We start from the raw sequence: 16,795 nt of genomic DNA on the forward strand, positions 1-16,795 counted from the left end.
AATCAAAAGCTTTTTTGTTTTTGGCTGAATATATTTTATTTTCAATTTTTCACTGAAAAGTTATAATTTTTTGACAAATTATAATAATAATTTGTTGTTGTTGTTTTTGTCAACATTTTCGATGGGAGAAAAACTCCATGTTCTGACCAGGATGTGACAGTGTCCAGATACTCAGGTGAAAACTTTGGACTATTCAGGGTTTTCACCTGGCAACATAGAATGTGATTGGCATACTGAAGGGCCAAAATGAAAGTCCTTAACACACATTTAATTCAATATATTGGGAGCAAAATTCTCAGTCTCTTTAGCATTTTATTTGCTTATAAATACACATCAATACCACAAGATGGCACTTTCTTACTTGCAACACATACTATTACAAACACTTATCTTCTTCAAATGTTCCCGAGATGTTTACAATAGTAACTTTTCAGTATTTTTCAAACATTTAAAAAAGCAAAACCTTCTACAAACAGTAGTTGTGTTAGATGTATATTAAATGAGGTCAGATAATTAAATTCAAAAAAGAATTTATAAATATTTCAGATAAGAAAATTCAAATTACAAAAGCAGAGTTTGTAGTAATTAAACTGAATTACAATTTAAAATGGCCAAAATGTATCTACATGGTTTGATCTAATTTAAAATACATTTTTAAACAATCAAATGCTCTACCCAGTCATCAAAACATCTATTTACTCATCTCTTTAAAAAACATATTCAGTTAAGAAACCACCTATATCACTTCTTGTGCTGTGAATTTAAACAATCCTTATTCTGTCCTATTGATGGAAATGCAGCAAAATCATATTCCAGACTAGAAAACAGCATAAGAAATCACTAACTTTAAAAACCCAGAGAATTCCAGTTATTTCAACACATTCTTCTTTGCATTTCTCAAAATACACAATCCAGCTTTAAAGTCTTTTGAACTAAATGTAAACACTAGAAAATTCATTGTTGAAATATGTGCAGAATAAAGAACTCTGCACTAATATAGTGCATAATGATGCAGGGTCAAACTTGTCATTTACATTGAATGTCACGTTTTCCATAGGATTGTCATGCTTTTTTTTTGTTGCTTTTTTTTTCTTTTTTTAAAGGTAAATCTTATTAAAAAAATTCTCAATTTTTTTTATTCCTATTGTCAAACAGGAAGAGATGCATTTTCAGGTCCCTCGGAAAAAAATTCACAAGATCTAAAGGTCATTGCCTCCATTTCTTAAATAAACCAGAGGCAAAATTCTACATTTGCAATATTTATATTCTGCCCGGTATATTACACGTCAAGCGATTCCTCAAAAAACTGAGGAGTCTGAAAGTTACAAAAAGAGTAATCAGTTAAGGCAGTTGAAGTCAACATTTGGATTTCTTTTAAGTTACATGTCTATGTCTCCATCATATGCTAAGGTCAGAGGCTTCTGTTGTGGAGGAGTATTTTGATGCTGTTTTGGTTTTTTGCTGAAAGAAAAATGAAACATGCTTCAGAAATCAAAAATGTGAATTGAGATACCAATTGAAACCCTAAAAATATATAACTTAACGCTCTAGCTATTTCTATTTGCAATTACATGATAACTAAAGGAACATATAAGAAAACGGGTAATGGGGCTGTTTCTGTATTTATCACCTGAGTATAGAGTGCAGGTTAAGGTGTCATTTGAAAAATATATAATCTTTATTCATAATCTGTACATAAAGCAGAAGCAATAAAGAGCACCTAAACCTCACAGAAAAACTGAAACATCAATTTAGAAACAATTCTGCCTGTATCTCAGATATCCTCATTTCTTTCCTCTCTTTTTTATTGCATAAAGGCTGAAATTTTTATTGTTACGGAGAATTATATAAACTCTTCCTTATTCCTCAAGGGATGTCATAAAGTTATATTTGTGATGTCATATTCCTAAGCGCATCTCTATATTCTCAACCTGTGAGGTCACAAATAATGGGTAGATATGACTTTCATAAAAAAAGTAGCTTGCACCAAAATTCCTAACAAACACAGATCCTGTTATATAATACATACATTCCTAGATTAAAAAAAGCAGAACAAGAGAAATATATATGGGCTAGATTTTGGACACAGCAGAATGGTCAAGCTGTCAGGGATACAGTTATGGCTGCTGATTCTCTACACAGTTGTGATGCAGGTTAGAGCAGCTTTTTGCAGAATTAGCATTTTTGACAGTTCTAAATTAATCTAACCCATGGGCTAAACTATTGTAATACAATGGGGCCAAATTTATATCTGTTTTAATTCAGTTATATCATTGATGCATTTGACTCTGCAATGAATTTCAAATTACTTAAGTAAAAACAAAACACAGAGTACTTACCAAACAAGATATGATGTAAAAATCAGGAAAAATATGATTAGAAAACCACCAGCTGATACTCCATACACCCAGATCTTAAGTCTACCATCTATTTTAAATTACATTGGCGTGGGGGAGGGGAGAGGAGACAGAATACAGATCACATTTATTAAGCTTTATTTTATTAATATTTCTAATTCTTACCAGTCTAAATATAAAGAGAATGACCGCATTATGTCTTAACACAAGAATAATATTAGTAAGATTACTGACAGTAAACTGGCACCAGGAGCTAACCAGAGCTGATTGAGAATTTTCTGTGGAACTGGTTTTTGGTTAAAAAAAAATTTGGTTTCTGAAAAATCTAAATTTTCTGCAGCAAAATTTAATTTTGCTGAATTTTTTTTTGATTTTATTAATGTAAAAATCAAAATGAAATATTTTGTTTCGGGTCAGGTCATCCCAAATAGGAACACAGTTTCCCCTCTTTCTGACCTGCTGTGGAGTATCACAGGAGCCAGATGACCACAGTGCATCATGGGAGAAGTAGTCAAGATGGGGAGTCCAGTCCACAGAAGATAATGGGGGGAAAGGTCACCTTAACTACAGCTTACATGAGGCACAGTGGCAGCTCAGGTGGACACAGTTCAATATCGAGCTGACCCAAACAGAAACATTTTAATTCGAGAATATTGAAAAATTTCCTTTTGAACAAAAATGTCAAAATAAAACACTGACGTTTCTGAATCAAATTTGCTTTTTGGTTCAAATTCCAGATGACAACAAATGTCAACATATTGGATTGTCCTGTGATATAGACTTTCTGATTTTCATCAAGCTCTAGAACTAATGTATGCCTTGCACTCTACAGGAATCACAACCTAATATATCATCTCTTTCTTCTGGTTAAACCCTTCTTAACGAAATCCAGTTTGTCTGTCTATTCATTGGACTATTTTTTTCAAATCCTTTCAAAACATGACAACACATGATTAATCAAATCTGTCTCTAGTCATGAAACCTATAAGACGACTTTCTGCTTTAAGACCTTTTGAAATGCTAATGATGCAAGGTGTCTTTCCCTGGTACCAAGCATAACATTTGTAGAACATCACTAGTTAATAGCTAGATGTGATTCCAAGAAGCTCCAAGAATTCCGTATGGTGGTGCTTTTGCCAAACATTACTGCTTCATATCAGTCTCTATTATTATTCAGTCTCAGCACAATAAATTATGATTATGCTGGATATGACAGTGAAGGAATAAAAGTAGAGTACAAACTAGCACATTGCCTCACAATTTAAACTCTCCTACACAATTTTTGATTTTAAGATTTACAAAGCATTACTTCTACAGAGAAAAGTTATGCCTTCTTTCTATTCCAATTTTTTTTTTTACCTGGATTAAAAGGCTGAATAGACCATCCTTTGAAAATGTCATGCATTTTTGAGTTGACAGGTTTATTCTTTCCAGCTGTGGTTTTAACATCAGCTTTCTTATCTTCCAGACCTGGTACCTTCATGCAGTAATCCAGGAAACCATTTGATCTCATTATTTCTGTATATCCTCTCTCACAACTGCAGACTCCACTCTAAGCAACAAATATTTATTTAGTATTAAACCAAATAGTACATTCTGACCGCACAGTACTAATTCCAGGTGGACCATGTTTAAACTGTCAGTACCTACTGCATGTGCGTTCATCAGGTTAACCTTATATCAAAACAAGTCCAGTGAATCAGGGATAGTTACAATGACATTGTGGGAGATATTCTCACTAGACAATGGTCTACTGGTGTACAAAGTCATTATTTTTAGCAGAGAAAATAAGTAGAAAGGAAAACTGTGTCTATGTTGACTTTTTTACACTTAAAACTACAGTACATTGAAAAGTATTTCCCCAGTTCAACTTTGATGATTTATTTTAGTTATTTAGGTAATGAATCCTACTAAGCATGCCAAGGAAATTTGTGATATTTTTCTGGTCCCCCTCCCCACCCCCCCCCCAAGTATTCTGTGACATGCTTATATTTATATTCTCAGAAATATAAATGTCTTACGCTATGCACACAGATAGTGAAAGGCCCAAGTACACAGTATATTTTCCCAATCAAAAAATATTTGAAGTAAAATATTTTATTAATTTCAACAGCAGCAAAACTAGAATATCAGAGCTAGATAAAAGGACAACCCACAGAGACCGGGCTTACAAAATACAGATGATGAGACCAAAGATAACAGATGAAATCTTGGCCCCACTGAAGTCAATGGAAGGTTTGCTATGGACTTCACTGGGACCAGGATTTCACCCATTGTGCCTGTTTACAGAACTGCTTACCCAACCCCAGCTATATATTTTCAGACAAAAAGTGAGTGTGTTAATTTGGAGTTAAGGCTGAGAAACTATCATGAACTTAAAGGAAAAAAACCAACAACATGGGAACATTTTCAAAGCGCAACGTTTAGAGTTAAGCACCTAGGGCTTGATTCAAAGCCCACTGATGTCAACAGTCTGCCCAAAGGCTGCAATGGGCTTTCAATCAGGCCCCTACGGAAGTGGCCTCATTTCACACGTGCTCAGCACCTGCTACCCCTGTTGACATCAGTAGCTGTTGCAGATGCCCAGCATCTCTGGAAATCACACCATTTTAGGTGCCTGAACAAGACACCCAAGTTTGAAAATGCTGCTTTTTGTTTATTAGAGACAAGGTGGCTGAGATAATACCTTTTATTGGACCAACTTCTGTTGGTGAGAGAAAAAAGATATTACCTCACCCACCTTGCCTCTGTAATATCCTGGGACCAACAGGGCCACACCAGCACTGCTCTTTGTTTAGGTCAGGCTAGATCATGGCCATTAGGCATACCCCAAAGCAAGGGATGGCATGGAGCCAAACCACCTCAGGGCAAACATCCTACCTCAGGATGCCTTGCAGAGCCCCCAGTGGGCAGGGGAATGTGCCTACTACACCACCTCTCTAGGATGAGTCGTTTGCTCCCATCCACCAGCCTGACTCTGTAAGCTGTAGGGCTATGTCACTGCCTCCTCTTAGCTTTCTCTGTCCCCACCCAGGGAGTAGAAACGGAGCAGTCCCATTTTTAAAGAAGTTCCAGACCTCCCATATCTACAGTCTGCCTCTGTCTGTATGCCAGAGAGAAATGACAGCGCACAAAAACTAAAATATGTCAGAGATTCAGAAGAGATCTTAATTAAAAAGCAAATAGAAAATGTAACACTATCAACCCAGCTAGGATTTTGCATGTCTATAACAAGTTTACTTTTCCTTTTAGGATCTAAATCTTAAACATAAATTCCCAGAATCATCTCTAGGTTGTGTCATGTGCACACCAACTATTGTTCAGAGGGGTTAGAATCCTTTTAAGATGTTGAAGATAACATAATAGACTCCACAGTATTAATTCCTAAAATGTCTGCAGCAACCAATTACCTGGGTGCAGTAAGAGAATGGTTTTTTGCATTCTGGATTGCAGTGTCTGGTTTCAGCAGGCTGGGTCTGAACAGAACAACCTCCTGCAAAAGAAATTCTCATCACCAAATACTTTCAAGGATACATTTTATAACGTTTGGACAAATATTAATGCTCAACTTGCTGTGGTTGAAAAACATTTTTCGGCGTAGTTTTTAATTTATTTATATGGCTTTCTATGCAGCTCATCATCACAGTAGCTCTGTCTGACTCCGTTAATTTAGCTTCACAAGGTAGGGAACTAGTAAGTGACTTTCCCAAGGCCACACAGGAAGTCTGGCAAATTGAACTCAGATTTCCTGCAGCCCACACCGGTGTCTAATCTTCATGGCCACTTCTCCTCGTACTGCTGTAAGCTTTCATCTGAATATGGAAAAGGTGAACCAGTTCCTTTAACTACTTTGCTATCCTTGCAGCTAATGTTTGTTGTGCAACTTTAAAAAAAATCATTATACTCAGGAGTGGGGTGGAAGATTTCTATTTTCATGTCTACTTATTTCTTTATTTATATAATCAGAAAGAGATCCTAGGGACAAGCAAACCATTGGGGGTGACCAAGGCACTGAGCCCAGAAGTGCTCACCATAGAGTATGCTTTTCTATAGGCGGAGGGGTGAGTGGATGAAACTTTCTGGTGCACAGAAGGGAAGAAGAACTGCAGAATCTGCAATCACCCATGTGATTTATCCTTTTTACTCTAAAATTACATAAGGCTCACACTGATAATGAACGTACAAACTGGCCCACTCAGGCCTTTTTAGTGAGTTCATACTTCACTTGTGTTTGAATCACCAACAAAACGCGAGCATAAATTGGCCAGATTATCTCATTTACATTTTATTTGTAACTATGATCTGCTAACAAAGTTGATGAATTCATACCTGTGTTTCCTAGCTAAATTTAAACACACATATGTCATCACTGAAAGGACCTAATCAGACAATCCAAACTGGACTTTGTGCAATCTATGTCCAAAATCAACTAAAATGTTTTTTATTTCTTTCAAAGTTTCACATAATTTTATAATCTCTTTACATTTTCCTTCCATGCTAAACCTACTAATTCTCAGATAAGCTTTCACACTGTGTTCCAGGCTTTGTAGACTTACCCGTGACATTTACCCCATCTGAACGCTGGCACCACACTGTACGATAATTATCTCTCCAAAGGCTGGTTTTCCAGGCATAATTATAACATTTCCCTCCTACAATTTCAACGAGAAAACAGCATCATTTAATCTTCACAGAACTACAAAAACATAAACCATTGACTGAAATAAAGCCAACGCCTGTGACTTCAATACCTGAACAAGGCCGTGTCTCCAAAACTTGCTCAGGACAGCTGTCTTGGTTTTCAAAAGACTGAATGATAAATGTTCTTGATCGAGACTGGCGACCAGTGGTCTCAAAGCTCCTGCCGTCAATACACGTTAGCTCACAAGAGCTCCACTCTGACCAGCCTGTCAAATGGCAATCACCTACATGTCAAAAGAATAAAATACTGTTAGCCGAAGGAGACAGCCTCAAAAGACAGTTTAAACGTACCGCAAGTCTTTTGGAAATAATGCCAATTATAACCCACTAGTATGGCTTCTTCGGTTACTTTTGTATCGTATTGGATCAATAACTGCAAAATAAAGGAAAACCTCTTTCAAAAGATCTAGAACCATCAGATTGAACACATAGCTAGTCTGTAGAATCACATATTCTTATTACTGTCACTTTCATTTTCTGTCCTATGTGTTCTCCAATTGCTTGGCAGAAAGTCTGCTGTGTCTTGTCTTGGATTATATTAAAGCCATTTGTGGGCTGTAGATTCTTGTGTACTTGTATTAAATCAACAGGGCCCTGACCCTGACTGAAAGGCAAATAATAAATAGTAATTTGATTTATGATACTAGTTGTGATTGTTCAAATTACAAAGGGATCTCTGCCCCCCAGGAGCTTACCCGCTCTGAAGTCTACCACACCATCTCAGAAGAATTTACCTGGGCAAGGCACAGAACATGGTAGTTTTAGTGCATTGTCTTTTGATGGCAGCTCTCCACACAATGCATTTTCTACTTGCTTGGATGGAACAGACATAGAGGCATCATGAACCATACATGTGAGGTTACGGACTTGGAATCCTTCTCCACATTGTCCACCCTATAAGAGATAACAAAGATACATGATCCTAACTTAAACAATAATCAAATAAAAAATAACTAAGTGAATTTATATAGCACTTCCACCCAGAAAACTCTCAAAGTGCTTTACAGACTATGGTCCCAATCCACAAAGGTATTTAGGTGCCTAAACCCCAGACTTAAGCAGCTAAATCTGGGGTTTAGGCACACATATCCTGGTTTTTAGGCTCCACTGCAATCCATAAAACTCCTGTCAAACCCTGCTTAGATGCTAAACTCACTTAGCACCTAAGTTTTCAAGATAAAAGATCCCTCACAGCACCTAAGTTTCTGCCTATGTGCACGCACACTGCTTCCTCATGCTAGACCACCTACTGGGGTAGGTCTCACTCTATGGGGATGGGGGTGGGGAGAACCAGGAGCCAATTCCCCAGCTCCCATCACTATGTCATTATTCCTCCACTGTGGAACAACGTCAGCAGGAAAGACTGAAGGATCCCCATATCAGAACATCCCCTAGCTCAGAGGTTAGAGCACTCTTTTGAGAGGTGGGAGATCCCTGTTTAAATCCTTACCTCTCCCTCCAGCAGGGGCAGGAGTTGAACCGAGGTCTCCAGGTCCCAGGTGAGTACACTAACAACTGGCTATGGGATAGTCTGGCTAAGAGGTATAAGCTGGGCCGTGATGGCAGCAGCACTTCCTCCCTCCATCATTTTGTGTGGAGCAAGACAGGGACCCAACTCATTCTTGCAAGAATGTCTTTGGCAACTGTGCTGCCTGACTCCAGGAGAGGAATTCCCATTCGTGACTTGCTAGCAGACTTCCTGCAGCCTGGACTCAGGTGCCTCTCTCGGTGAGTAATGCAGGGTTTAGGTCACAGCCCCTCATCGACATCTCCCATTGGGTAGTTTAGCCGGTACCTGGCTCAGCATGCTGGTTTTGTGGATCACATTTCTTTGGTGATTCTCTCTCCTGATTCATTGTATAGGTAATCTAGGTGCCTAACTCAGGTTTTGTAGATCACATTGTTGTTCCTGTGATTTTCTAGATGCCCAAAAATCAGGTGCTATGACCCTGAGTATTGCAATGTCTAAGGCCCTTTGTGGATCCAGGCCTACATAACTAGATTGTGCCCACCTCCTCTGCAGGTGTGCAAGGTTTGGGGGAAGGGAAAAAGGAAACCTCCTCCTTGCACTTTTCTGAAGCAGCTGTGATTGGGCAGGAGGACAGTACCAGGTTCCTTCCCCCATGCACTGATCAGCAGATCTGGAAGGACTATAAGGGGAGGTGTACTGCATGCCTGAAGAGCGTACATCAGTGTTCTTACTACCCCTATGAACCAGAAGGATTTCTGTAGAGTTGAAGAGCTGAGGAAGAAAACTGTCAGGAACTTCTTGAGGTCAGGGCAGGTGGATGGTGGTAGATGTCGCTCCACACTGCCCTATCGGGGACTGGGCATCAATGACATGATCAACCATGTCATATACAGAAATTACTTCAGCCTGCACTAAAATGTAGTCACCTCTAGGATAGAATTGACCATAGTTGTTAAACAGCTGGGACAAGGAAGTGAAGCAAAGTACATTACCCCAGTGACTGTGCAGGAGGAATTCAAGGCGAGATATGGCTGTTGTAGGTGATGGGGTGTTTTGTTCTCTTTTTAAAGCTGTGGACTTGTAATGATGTTATGTTTATTATATTATGTATATGCAACTTGAGCCTTATGGAAATGAGAATTTTATAAAACTCTGTTAATAAAAACTCAAGGTAGGAGATAAAACACTGCTTTTATGAGGCTGTGGGAAGTGCTTCCCTGGATTGCTTGGCAGTAGATTCTTTGAAAATAATAGACCTCATTCACAGACCCAAAGGGCTACCCAAGTATATTTATTCAGTGCTGGACTTGGTAGCAAGAATCTCAAGACTGGCTCTCCCATATTCATGCCATCTCTTTCTCATTTTCTCTGCACTTCCTCACTGACAGGTAGTGAAATATAAATGGAACCATAACTAGTTGGATTTAAAGCTGTTGGTAATCAAGTGTCTAAGCGAAGTATTAGTGCATATTTACAGTTTGCAGCTAGACATTAAGTTTTCAGCATTGTGTTTCAATCTAGTCTGCATGTTACTTACTATTCTAAATTACTGTTTCACTGCAGATGCCTCTGTTGCAGACCTGGATTAATGGTGCATGAATAGCTCATTTAACTGACAAACTGGGTTAGAGTTCCTAGAAATTACTGGTGGAGACAGAATATGATGTTGAAAGAACTCTCTGGAAAGACAGATCGAACTAATCAAACTAAAGTATATTTCAAACTCAAAGGAATAGCACAAGGAAATGACTAATAGGTATTGAAGAGGACTAAAAAGATACTTATTCTTGCTGACAATAATACCTCTAATACAGTGGTCTTCACTATAAAGTCAACATTTATCAACACAATTACTATGCTGTGATACCCTTGGATTTCCCTGTATTTGGAATAGGAAATAGCTACTGTATCTCAGATACTACAATGTGATGAATGATAACTTTTTAATAATGATCTCTGTTTATTATTTAAGATTGGCCATTTGTTCTATAAATGACTGAACCTAACCTAACCTCCCTAAGAGACAGGGATCCTCGTATTTTTTTAAAGGTCCTGATTCCATTTACAGTGGAAAGGGGATGCCTGGTTTTTTGTTTTTGCCATGTGTGGGGCATAAATGATGCAGGAGCATAATACTGGTCCCTATTCTCCTCCTAAAATTACATAGGACCCATTTCTGAAGTCCCAACCATCCGGTTGGGTTCAGTGGGAGTTTGCCAGAGTTGGATATCAGTAATGGGCCCAAACTGAACAACAGGAAGAAGATCCCTGAATAGGTTATCAGATATACATATCTCCCGAGAATAAGGTCTGCATGGTAAATGTTCTCTCTCCTGAGGGAAAAGAGTTGTTAATTAAGGGCCTGATTGGGCAACACTTTCCCACATCAGTGAGTGCTTATTTGGGTGTGTTCTCCGTTGTGAGGAAAAGGCTGCATGATCAGACTTTGTGGGCAGATTTGGTATTAGGCAGCTAATGATCTAGATAGGTGCTTAGTAGAATTGTCAAAAGTGTCTATGCACCTAACTCCCAAATAATGAAAGTTAGGCACTTTTGAAAATCCCATTCAGAGCCTATCTGCCCCTTTAGAAGCCTAAATACCTTTGGAAATTTGGCATTAAATGCATATCACATGAAATGATATTAAGGCCCTGGATAAATATTTCGTTAATGTCTAACTACTTGGCTCATGTTCTTTTAGTATCCAAATAATAAAAATGATTAATACTTCATGTTGTTTATGCTTTTTTTATCCAGGTTATGACAGGCTGCCACAGAGGAAAACATTCAGACCCAGTTTTAATTTACTAAACCATTTATGTACCTTATTGCTTTAGCACTGGGAATATTCACTAATTCTAAAAGGTTTCCCATCTCTTTGAAGGCTGTAGGTTTGCTCCTGGCACAATTGGAAATATGGTGTGATGCATGCAGGTTCATGGACAGTGGTAATCAGGGCTCGAGTTGCACTGGAACACTCCGGACCATCATTACAGCACTTTTCTCTGGGAGCTGGATGGGCGTTCTGGTACTATTGCTAGCGGAAGTGCATTTCAACACCTCTTTTTTAGGACACAAGTATTGATGGTAATACTGCCCTCTGGCTTAAATAATGTGAAAATCTGCAATGCAGGGCATTTAGTGGGGCAGTCTCTACTTCTAAGCATGCAAACAGCTGTAATTATTCACACCAAATCAACTAACATAGGATTAAAATGGTTACGACTCTAAGACTGAGAAATATTTTCCAGGGCTCCCATAATATAGAAAAGACAAATATTGTAGACTATTCATAATTAAGAATCTTGTTTATTTAACTGTGACGGCTACTTTCACAATACATTTTCTGGTTTCATGTTAGTCAAAACTGATACAGTACATTATGCAACAGAACAACTGCGAAAAACAGGATTTTTGACACTTTTGGAAGGTGAGCTTAGGATTCACTCCTGAAAAAAATCACCTGACATTTATATAGCACGCTTCATCCTTAAGAGCTTTGCTTAAGAACACTATAAAGAAACAACTCCTCCTTTCCTCCCACTGAAGTGCAGCCACCTCTGACAGCCGTTTAATAGAACACAGAAACACAACACAAGAGTTTAGGAAGGAAAGAAGAATACTGTATCCAACTGAAAGTGCAGGGTGAAATTTGGGGTAGACAGGATGTAATTACTTTATCTAAGCTGAAATTTGGCCAGGCTCCAGATTTAACACACTTTTGCTCTGCAGAAGGTGCCGTTGATTTAATAATCTTAGCAATATGTCAGGGTGTAGATTCAGTATTAACTCAGAGAGAAGTGTCCATTCCCTTATCATCAACACTATTTCCTACTGCTGAAGGCCTCCCATCTAGTACTCATCAGAACTAAGCCTGCTTACCTGGACAAGATTAGAGCCCAAGGCGTTAGGGCTACCTAAATATTATATTTGCATGCATGGGTCACATTCTCAGTTGCATCCTGGTCTGCATTTAGCAGAACTGAAAAATATAGGAGGAAAGGGTGGCCCTAAGTCATCTTTCTGCTTTCCTGATTGTGGGCTTGCCAGAGGTCAAAACAGTTCCAGTTAAAAGTTACAACGGGCTAAGGGCTGCTGTAGATTATGCCAGATGCATCAGCCATCACAGGCACACTTGCTGCATCCTCTCGGCCCCCTCTGGGAGAAGTGTGGGAGCAGAAGATGGCACAAAGCCTGCTACCTCATGAAAAGGGTGGATCAGAAGAGAGGCCATGGGATCTGTACTTACACACACATCTAGTGGCCCCAATTTTCTTTGCCCTATAGTGTGTAAAAGCAGCAGGTCAGTTAGTATGGGTTAATGGAAGTGAAGCAAAATTCACCCTGTGGAAGTAACTTCAGTGTAGAAAATTCACATCAATTTAAGTTAACTTGAGTTCATGACTAACTAATATGCTTTAACATGTGACGCATGATCAAACAGATTACTAAGGAGAGGGGAAAAAAGAGAAGAGAAATCAATACAACACAATGCAAGATGAAGATAGCGAGAAAACAGACTGCCAATGCTGACAAAGCAAAGGGGAATGTGTGAGATGCATTGTAATTTAAGCAGTCTTTTACATTTTCAGGCCATTTTGATAACTGCGCTAAGGAGAACATAGTAATCAACACTCCACATAATAACTTTAAAATGTAGTGTTTAAGACATTTTAGATGTCTAGGGACCTACTCTACAGTGTTATTGCTACTTCCTAAATAAAACACTTCTAAAATGTGCTATATAAATTTTCTTGGTAGCATTACTGTAAGTAATTAAATAACGGTTTGCTATAGCTACACTTCAGTAGCAGTTGGTGGAACTCACTTCAGTACTGATGTGTGTACACTACTACAGTCTGTACTGTTACGATGAGTTTCTAATGGTGCGACTTCATTAAAGCTTATAAGTAGCTGCCTGGGGAACACATATTTGATAATGGGCTCTTCAATCTAGCAGAGAAAGGTATAACATGGTCCAATGGCGGGAAGATGAAGCTAGATAAATTCAGACTGGAAATAAAGCACACATCTGTAACAGGAAGGGTAATGAATCATTGGAACAATTTACCAAGGGTCATCGTGGATTCTTCATCACTGGCAATTTTTAGAACAAGACTGGATGTTTATCTAAAATATATGTTCAAGGAGTTATTCTGGGGGAAATTCTATGATCTCTGTTATATAGCAGATCAGACTAGATGATCACCCAATGGTCCCGTCAAGGCCTTGGAATCTATGAATCTAATGGCTGGATAAATTGCAGTACTTTGTCTCATAATGATTTCAGTTTGTTTTAAAGTGGATTTTAGCATGGTCTTAACATGAAAAATGCTATATATCTCTGAAGAGCTGTATAAATTAATTCTGTCACATAATTGTGCCATTTGTTGTTGATGAAATGCGTTTCAATGAGAATCACCTGAGAAGCGCTTCATAAGCATTACAAGAAGACATACCTCTACTTTGCATGGTGACCATTCCCCAAGAATCCAACTGTAGCATGGCTTTACAGGACAGTTTCTGTCCTGGGTGAGCTGTGTAGGGCATAGCCTTCCTTCTCCTTGTGCCTGCATAATTATGGAGCGAGTACGTATCATCTGGCCTAAACAAATAGAGAAGATACTGGTTCATAGTATTTGTACCAGAAACAGAGACTTTACTGTAAACGGAAAGGTTTCCAATATTATAGTAATGTTCTAGTGAGTGGCAAGTAATGAAGCAGACTACAATGCCTCATAGCAAGATACTTTGAGTAACACAATAAAAAGGGGAGAGCTTAACAAACCCTGGTGCTCAAGTCACATGTAGCTCCTTTCACGTGACTCTTGCAGGGTACTTGTGTTTGATTGCTGTTCCACTCATTCTGCCAGGCTACCAGGTCACTACCCTATAAGAGATCCTTTTCTCAGCAGTATGGGAATGGTAGGAAAGATAGGGAATGAACTCACTATACGATAATATTGCATCTATGGGTGAGAACACGGCACCAAAATACAGTATCACCACATGCCAGTGCAATAGTGGGTTGAGCGTGAGGCAGTGTTGCCTGGTGGATAGAACACTGAACCGAGACCCAGAAAACCTGGGTTCTATTCCTGGCTCTGCCATTGGCCTGCTGGGTGACTTTGTGCAAGTCTCTATGTCTCACTTTCCCCATATGTAAAATGAGGCTAATGATGCTGACCTCCTTTGTAAAGCATTATGATGCAATGCGCTGTATGAGCGCTAGGTACTCTTGTTACAAGAGATCAGTCTGTGATTTCTTTGCAGCTGTCAGTCGGATGACAGAGTAGCTTGGCAATTACTATTCCTTCTCTTGCTCCCCCCACCTTCTCTGCCCCAATGTTCTTTCCCTCCTTCTCTTTCAGTGCAACTCTTTCCTTTTCTCTTCCTCACACTCTTCTCCCCAAACCTCTATTATCCTCCAGTGTGATTTCTCTCCTCCCCAGTCTCTTCTTACCCAGCACCTCTATCTCTCCCTCTCCTCTTTTCTCCTTCTATAATCCAGTCATGTCCACTTTTCCACATTCTTCCTTTCCTAGAGTCCTTCTTTCTTCCCTGCCTGTGAAGGCCAATGAAGCTGAAGCGTCAGCCTAGCTTAAGGTCCTGATCATGCATCAGGATCTGCTAGTTTCCTGAAATCAACGGGACTCTGTACAGGTGCAGGGATCCACCGTAGCAGATGCTCATGCAGTGCTGAGGCCTCTAGTTGTATTTTAATACAAAGTTTAATTCTTGATCATGTAAGTTCTGGTATAGCTATGGGATATTCCCTTCTGTTTGTTTTTCAATGTTGTTTGATACAGATATATTTTATGGACAGAAACCCATTGTCTACTCTCTGTGACTTAACAACTGCTTATAAAATTGTAGATGAAGATATTTTGATTTTTCTTTAATTAAAGCCATCTGAGAGTCCCATCTTTCTATGAAGGCTTAATGAAACTGCTGACAAATTAACACACAGTGCTGCTATGATGTGCCTCAATATAGAGTTAATCAATAAAAATAAGGTAGATTATGTAATGAATGTTTATTTTCCGCCAATACGTTTTTTTGTATACCTGTTTTGGCAAAATATTTGCTTATCAAGTTGACCATGGACACGTTTAATAAATATTCAGTGCTGTGATTAAGTCAATCATATTATTTTAAAACATAAATTTCATATGTTTTCCAAATATATTCCCTGTGCGTGTAAAACATTTAATGACATAATTGACTACATCCTGATGTATTATTAAATATTACAAGATACATCATTTTTATAGCAGCATCATTTTAACATTAAACATTCAAATATGTTTCCATTGCATTTTTATGACCAAATTACATGTGTCTTGCTGGAAAACTGCAAGCACTCTAATAGCCATTACTGTCCATAACCAGTTTTACAATGTCGATTAAAATCCTATTTATTTTCAGTGAAAACTCCCTAACCCACTGAATGAAAAAGAAAAATTAGGTTACCACTTCAGAAATAATAGAACTGAATATCATTCATTAAATTAACAGCAACTCCATTTCTTATTTAATTCCTTTCCATACAAAGTGAAAGACCTCAGAAAAATGTTCTCTCTCAAAATGTTCCAGCTAGAACCCTGGTTACAATTAAAGAGAAGAAAAAAGCTGCATGCAGTGCAACCAAATGACGTTTAAAATCATGTTATGGACAGAATTTCTGCCTTAGCTTTGAATGGAACTGAATCTGAGAAACAGTATAAAAGGGTCTCACTAAGTGATGGATTATGAACACCTGAAATGGACATAAGCAAGACATATCCAGTTACTAACACTGCAAGTGAAGGAAACACTTATGGTAAGAAACTCCCATTAGGATTGTAGTTCTGTAGATGTGATTTTAAGCAGAGAGGGGCCAGCCCAAACGCATGAAGCAAATGCTCCTGGAATCTGTGGAAGCTGGGAAATGCAGCTCCTTGTTGTAGCTATTATGTATACAGAGCAGCCAATTTGTAACTGTTTGTCTTACTGCCATGCTTAAAGATATAAAAAGAAGTCAACCGTTACTAATCCATGTCTGATTTCCAAAAAGCTGATTTTGCTAGCGAAAAGCAAACATCTTTAAGAACTGCCAATGGACCACTTTGCAAAATGATTGTCTATATATTCACACTGCCATTCTCCTGGTCTGAGCCCTTGTATGCCATTTTTAAACCCATTTTAAGGCTATTTTTGCCTGAGTTGTTATCCTCTGGAACTAGGGCTTTGTAAGAGAATTTCTGAAAAAAGCTTTCCCCAGCAC

General features: G+C 38.5%; 1 protein-coding gene across 1 annotated transcript in view; it reads right to left on the reverse strand.

Annotated features, from left to right (window-relative positions):
• Positions 1-292: 292 nt before the first annotated feature.
• The window catches only part of THSD7B (thrombospondin type 1 domain containing 7B), a 461,283-nt gene continuing 444,780 nt past the window's right edge, over positions 293-16,795 (reverse strand). The window contains exons 23-30 of the mRNA XM_067549515.1: positions 13,989-14,134; positions 7,793-7,952; positions 7,109-7,282; positions 6,914-7,009; positions 5,768-5,850; positions 3,717-3,909; positions 2,340-2,427; positions 293-1,461 (exon numbers count right to left, since the gene is read on the reverse strand). Of these exons, the coding sequence (XP_067405616.1) occupies positions 1,380-1,461; positions 2,340-2,427; positions 3,717-3,909; positions 5,768-5,850; positions 6,914-7,009; positions 7,109-7,282; positions 7,793-7,952; positions 13,989-14,134 (1,022 nt within the window). The 3' untranslated portion in view covers positions 293-1,379. The remainder of the gene's footprint in view (positions 1,462-2,339; positions 2,428-3,716; positions 3,910-5,767; positions 5,851-6,913; positions 7,010-7,108; positions 7,283-7,792; positions 7,953-13,988; positions 14,135-16,795) is intronic.

The sequence above is a fragment of the Emydura macquarii genome, unplaced genomic scaffold (assembly GCF_026122565.2).
Source record: "Emydura macquarii macquarii isolate MOO-44397 ecotype Brisbane River unplaced genomic scaffold, CSIRO-AGI_Emac_v2 contig_1253, whole genome shotgun sequence".
Lineage (NCBI taxonomy): Eukaryota > Metazoa > Chordata > Testudines > Chelidae > Emydura > Emydura macquarii.